General features: G+C 47.0%; 1 protein-coding gene across 1 annotated transcript; it reads right to left on the bottom strand.

The window, feature by feature from the left end:
- Positions 1 to 3,377: 3,377 nt before the first annotated feature.
- LOC100495147 (zinc finger CCHC domain-containing protein 3-like) lies at positions 3,378 to 4,541 on the bottom strand. Its single transcript, XM_002944462.5, has one exon. The coding sequence runs from the start codon at positions 4,374 to 4,376 to the stop codon at positions 3,378 to 3,380; it is 999 nt and encodes a 332-aa protein (XP_002944508.3). The 5' UTR covers positions 4,377 to 4,541.
- Positions 4,542 to 6,864: the final 2,323 nt, after the last annotated feature.

The following is a 6,864-nucleotide window of genomic DNA, read 5'->3' as shown; positions in this document are numbered from 1 at the left end:
TGCCCTCTACTTTCTGCTGCCTCTACATTAGCATAGGGAGAGCGGAGGGCCGGCCATTTTAGCTAGCCTTGGCGGCTAGCAGTCCGCGGCGCCCTCTACTTTCTGCTGCCTCTGCATTAGCATAGGGAGAGCGGAGGGCCGGCCATTTTAGCTAGCCTTGGAGGCTAGCAATCCGCTGTGCTCTCTACTTTCTGCTGCCTCTGCATTAGCATAGGGAGAGCGGAGGGCCGCGGAGGGCCGCAGAGGGCCAGCCAGTTTAGCTAGCCTTGGCGGCTAGCAATCCGCGGAGCCCTCTACTTTCTGCTGCCTCTGCATTAGCATAGGGAGAGCGGAGGGCCAGCCAGTTTAGCTAGCCTTAGCGGCTAGCAATCCGCGGCGCCCTCTAGTTTCTGCTGCCTCTGCAATAGCATAGGGAGAGCGGAGGGCCGGCCAGTTTAGCTAGCCTTGGCGGCTAGCAATCCGCGGCGCCCTCTACTTTCTGCTGCCTCTGTATTAGCATAGGGAGAGGAGGGCCACAGAGGGCCGCCCAGTTTAGCTAGCCTTGGCGGCTAGCCATCCGCGGCGCCCTCTACTTTCTGCTGCCTCTGCATTAGCATAGGGAGAGCGGAGGGCCAGCCAGTTTAGCTGGCCTTGGCGGCTAGCAATCCGCGGCGCCCTGTACTTTCTGCTGCCTCTGCATTAGCATAGGGAGAGCGGAGGGCCAGCCAGTTTAGCTGGCCTTGGCGGCTAGCAATCCTCGGTGCCCTCTACTTTCTGCTGCCTCTGCATTAGCATAGGGAGAGCGGAGGGCCAGCCAGTTTAGCTAGCCTTGGCGGCTAGCAATCCGCGGCGCCCTCTACTTTCTGCTGCCTCTGCATTAGCATAGGGAGTGCGGAGGGCCGGCCAGTTTAGCTAGCCTTGGTGGCTAGCAATCCGCGGCGCCCTCTATTTTCTGCTGCCTCTGCATTAGCATAGGGAGAGCATAGGGAGAGCATAAGGAGAGCGGAGGGCAGGCCAGTTTAGCTAGCCTTAGCGGCTAGCAATCCACGGAGCCCTCTACTTTCTGCTGCCTCTGCATTAGCATAGGGAGAGCGGAGGGCCGCGGATGGCCGGCCAGTTTAGCTAGCCTAGGCGGCTAGCAATCCGCAGCACCCTCTACTTTCTGCTGCCTCTGCATTAGCATAGGGAGAGCGGAGGACCGCAGAGGGCTAGCAATCCACGGCGCCCTCTACTTTCTGCTGCCTCTGCATTAGCATAGGGAGAGCAGAGGGCCGGCCAGTTTAGCTTGCCTTGGCGGCTAGCAATCCACGGCGCCCTCTACTTTCTGCTGCCTCTGCATTAGCATAGGGAGAGCGGAGGGCCGGCCAGTTTAGCTAGCCTTGGCGGCTAGCAATCCACAGCGCCCTCTACTTTCTGCTGCCTCTGCATTAGCATAGGGGGAGCGGAGGGCTGCAGAGGGCCGGCCAGTTTAGCTTGCCTTGGCGGCTAGCAATCCGCGGCGCCTCTACTTTCTGCTGCCTCTGCATTAGCATAGGGAGAGCGGAGGGCCGGCCAGTTTAGCTAGACTTGGCGGCTAGCAATCCGTGGCGCCCTCTACTTTCTGCTGCCTCTGCATTAGCATAGGGAGAGCGGAGGGCTGCTGAGGGCTGGCCAGTATAGCCAGTATAGCTAGTCTTGGCGGCTAGCAATACTCTACTTTCTGCTGCCTCTGCATTAGCATAGGGAGAGTGGAGGGCCGCAGAGGGCCGGCCAGTTTAGCTAGACTTGGCGGCTAGCAATGCACGGCACCCTCTACTTTCTGCTTCCTCTGCATTAGCATAGGGAGAGCGGAGGGCTGGCCAGTTTAGATTGACTTGGCGGCTAGCAATCCGCTGCGCCCTCTACTTTCGGCTGCCTCTGCATTAGCATAGGGAGAGCGGAGGGCTGCTGAGGGCCGGCCAGTATAGCTAGTCTTGGCGGCTAGCAATCCACGGCGCCCTCTACTTTCTGCTGCCTCTGCATTAGCATAGGGAGAGCAGAGGGCCGGCCTTTTTAGCTAGCCTTGGCGGTTAGCAATCCGCGGCGCCCTCTACTTTCTGCTGCCTCTGCATTAGCATAGGGAGAGCGGAGGGCCGCAGAGGGCCGGCCAGTTTAGCTAGCCTTGGCGGCTAGCAATCCGCGGCGCTCTCTACTTTCTGCTGCTTCTGCATTGGCATAGGGAGAGCGGAGGGCCGGCCAGTTTAGCTAGCCTTGGTGGCTAGCAATCCGCGGTGCCCTCTACTTTCTGCTGCCTCTGCATTAGCATAGGGGGAGCAGAGGGGAGCAGAGGGGAGCAGAGGGGAGCAGAGGGCCGGCCAGGTTAGCTAGCCTTGACGGCTAGCAATCCGCGGCGCCCTCTACTTTCTGCTGCCTCTGCGAGAGCAGAGGGAGAGCAGAGGGAGAGCAGAGGGAGAGCAGAGGGAGAGCAGAGGGAGAGCAGAGGGAGAGCAGAGGGAGAGCAGAGGGAGAGCAGAGGGAGAGCAGAGGGAGAGCAGAGGGAGAGCAGAGGGAGAGCAGAGGGAGAGCAGAGGGAGAGCAGAGGGAGAGCAGAGGGAGAGCAGAGGGAGAGCAGAGGGAGAGCAGAGGGAAGGCCAGTTTAGCTAGCCTTGGCGGCTAGCAATCCGCGGCGCCCTCTACTTTCTGCTGCCTCTGCATTAGCATAGGGAGAGCATAGGGAGAGCCGCAGAGGGCCGGCCAGTTTAGCTAGACTTGGCGGCTAGCAATCCTCGGCGCCCACTACTTTCTGCTGCCTCTGCATTAGAATAGGAAGAGAGGGTTTTTGCTCAGTAATAGAGCAGAGGGAGAGCAGAGGGAGAGCAGAGGGAGAGCAGAGGGAGAGCAGAGGGAGAGCAGAGGGAGAGCAGAGGGAGAGCAGAGGGAGAGCAGAGGGAGAGCAGAGGGAGAGCAGAGGGAGAGCAGAGGGAGAGCAGAGGGAGAGCAGAGGGAGAGCAGAGGGAGAGCAGAGGGAGAGCAGAGGGAGAGCAGAGGGAGAGCAGAGGGAGAGCAGAGGGAGAGCAGAGGGAGAGCAGAGGGAGAGCAGAGGGAGAGCAGAGGGAGAGCAGAGGGCCGGCCAGTTTAGCTAGCCTTGGTGGCTAGCAATCCGCGGCGCCCTCTACTTTCTGCTGCCTCTTCATTAGCATAGGGAGAGCGGAGGGTTTCAACTCAGTAATAAAGCGATAAAGTAGTAAACTACCAATCACTTCACAGCATCATACGAAACCATATTTTCTCTTTATTTAATTTTTTTGAAAAAAAATTTTTTAAATTAAAAAGTTTTTACGTTAAGTCTCTGAAATACCTTAACACCACTCTTTTTACTTCCTATCCGCTCGACCTATGACACAGTTCTTTAATATATCTTGCTGCTCCTCTGCATCCGGCTAAGTATCCAAGGCCTCCATAAGTTCATCATACGACTTATCTTTAAAGAAACAGTAAAGCTTTTCTCCTCTAGAGAGAGTTTTAACAGGAACAAAATCAACAGATTCAGCAGAAGAACTTACACCTGTTTCCTCTTTTTTCCTTTTCTTTTCTTCTCTTTTCTTTTCCTTTGCTCTTTTAACCTTAAACTCACTTTGTGATGCTTGGTCTGTGGGCTCCTCTTCATTATGAAAAATAGGGGCCATCTCAACCTGCATTAATGACTTACCCACGGTCACATCAACCTCCTCCGGTTTAACTTTCCTTTTTGGGCAAGCTGCATACAAATGTCCTCCTTGAAAACAAAAATTACATTTCCTTGGTAAAGGACAACTTTTAAATTCATGACCAGTCTTACCGCAGTTCTGGCATAGGACACATCCATCTGCCAGATGTCCATACTGCTTGCATCTTCTGCAAAATTCCGGCATTCCACTAAAGAAACAATCAATATTAACAGTTCCCAATCGAAACCTCACTGGTGGGTACATACCTTTTTCAAGAACAGCTTTGAACCTATATTTTGAGGTCCATATTCCCAGCTCATTCAAAATCTTACCTCCGAAGGTCAACTTTTTACAATACCTTCCCAGAACCGTTTCGATCTCTTTAAGAGGCACAAATGGTGAATACGTTTTAACCACCAAAAAGTTCTCCTCCTCTGCAAAATGCGGAAAAACTTTAAATCCGCTTAACCGCGGATCAGCCGGATTCTCCTCCAGGATTCTCACGAAGCTATGAAAAACACCTTCTCCTTCAAAAGTAACATCATAGATGCCTCTCCTCGGATAGTCCTGGATCGCAAGAATTTCGTTCTTGGAGACTCTCCCGAACTCCTCCAGTATCACTTGAACGACGTAGATCAAGTTCTTCTCCACGTTCAAAGGATCGGCTGCGATGACTCTCACTGAATTCTTCACTCTGACGGAAACAGGAACGACGTCATCTATCGCTGCCATCTCGAAGAACACTCGCAGTTTCCCCCCCAGATCAGGGTTATCACTGCAGTGAAGGGTGATCACTTCCCATTGCCCAGGGTAGAAGGCCCCCCAAAAGCAGCATGTAGCTTAAGGCTGATAGCCGATGCTACAAGGCCAAGGGGCGATGTCCCTGGGCACCTCTGACTCAGTTTTTTTTTTTTAACTTAAGCTGTACCTAACAAAGAGGTACGCCATTTTTATTAATCATTGTAAAAATATAACAGAGACATAGCCATAAAATACATTTTACAAGAAATTCACATAAAAGAAGACCAATCACATAAAAACCATTTTTTTTCTAGTAAAACATTTTGTTTTTTGTCAATCAAGTAATACAAATACATTTCACTTAAGGCCAGACTTAAAACTTTTTTCACAGATAAAACATCATTTTTAAAAAGTAATATGTTTCTTGCCTTCCATAATGCTTCTTTGCAACAATTGATAATTTTCCATGCAATAATTTTACGTACAGGAGAGGGACATTCCAACGGACCATATAAAATCATAAAATAATCCATGTGCTTAAAATTTAAAATCTTCAGTAAAAAAGGAGTGATTTTAGTCCATAGCTCTTTAGCAAAATTGCAAGTCCATAGCACGTGTAAGACAGATTCCTCTTCGCTGCAGCAATCCCGTGGACATTTTGATGTATTGGCCATGCCTCTCCTGTGTTGGAAGGCTTTGCATGGAAGGCATTGGTGTATGCACATCCAAGAAAAATCTTTGTGTGAATTAAAACAATGTGTAAAATTCACCATATTCCAAATCATTTTACTTTTAGCTTCATTAAAATTACCCACCAAAGATATTACAGATTCCATTTTTAAAGATTTTAACAATGTTTTAGCATTCAATAAAACTTTTAGCTCTTTCCCTTTAAAATTATATAAAACCACTATTTTTTCTAAAATATCATAATTCTCAGACAAAGTAAAGGAGTACGGATGACTTAAGTCTGTTTTAAACCAGCCACACTTTCTCATAAAAAGACCGGTATTGAAACGAATAAAATAAGACCAATAGTGATTTTTAAAAAGAGCATTTAAACATAAAACAAAGAATCTAATCAGTAAAAAAGCCTTCAAATCCGGGAAATCTTTTCCCCCTTTTTCTTTTGACTTCATGACAATTTCTCTCTTTAGTTTTTCAGCTTTTGAGCTCCATAAAAATGTAAAGCAAGCTTTTGTGATTTTCTTTAAAAGATAAACAGGAGGAGGAAAAACCAAACTTATGTACAATAAAATAGGTAAAATCACCATTTTGATAATTAAAATTTTTCCTTCCATTGTCAGTTACCTCAGACCCCACATGCAAATTTTCTGGTTTATTTTATTTGCGACCATGTCCCAACTTTCCGAACCGTTATTAAAATAATTAAAAATGATACCTAAAACCGTAATTTCATCTGATACTGGCACAGGGACGTCCCTTAAATCCAGATTTCCAAGGTTTAAAATTATACTCTTATTTAAGTTAATTTTAAAACCGGAAGCACAACAGTAAAACTGGATTTGCCGTAAATTTTTTTGCAGTGAAAGAGCATCTTTACAAAAGAATACCACATCGTCCATATAGGCAGAAACTTTAGCCTCAAGTCCACCACCACCTGGTAAAAAAACACCCCGGATTTGCTTATCTTTACGAATTGCACATAAAAGAGGTTCTAAAGCACAGATAAAAAATAAAGGGGAAAGTGGGCACCCCTGCTTTACTCCAGATTTTAAAAGAACCCCCCGCATCATAAAACCATTGACTAAAATCCTATTTGAACAATTCGTATAAAAAGATTTTAAACACGATAAAAAAGAGTCCGGAGTACCCATTGTACGTAAAACATTAAAAAGATAAGAGTGAGATACCCGATCGAAAGCTTTCTCGAAATCGACCGATAAAATTGCCAAATCACATCTCCTAACCTTAGCGTCTTCAATAATGTCCTTTACCAAATTAAGATTTTCCCATATGCTCCGACCCGGGACACCACATACTTGGTTTAGATGAATAAGTTTTCCAATAACCTGTTTTAGTCTGTTTGCACAAATTTTTGCAAAGATTTTATAATCGCAATTCAACAAAGTTATAGGCCTCCAATTTTTTAAATCACACTTATCACCTTTTTTATGTAGCAAAGTAACCACACCTTTTTTTCCAAGAATTTGGTAAAACTTTGGAGTTAAAAATCTCAGTAAAAAGAGCAAATAAATCATCTTTAAGAACATCATAAAAGGTTACATAAAATTCAATAGGTATACCGTCGCCCCCGGGGACTTTACCATTTTTAAAACTCTTAACCGATTCTAAAACCTCTTGTTCGTTTAAAGACCTGGCTAAAAAATTCTTAGACACCTCATCAAGTTTGTTTTCAACATCATTCAGAGAATCTTTAACAAAGTTCTCATCAACAACTTTTTCATTAAAAAGTTCAGAGTAAAAACCATGGACCTTATTTAAAATACCTTGTAAA

The sequence above is a fragment of the Xenopus tropicalis genome, chromosome 1 (genome assembly GCF_000004195.4).
Source record: "Xenopus tropicalis strain Nigerian chromosome 1, UCB_Xtro_10.0, whole genome shotgun sequence".
Classification (NCBI taxonomy): Eukaryota; Metazoa; Chordata; class Amphibia; order Anura; family Pipidae; genus Xenopus; species Xenopus tropicalis.
The sequence above is the reverse complement of the archived record's forward strand: the minus strand, read 5'-3'. Positions and strand labels throughout refer to the sequence as shown.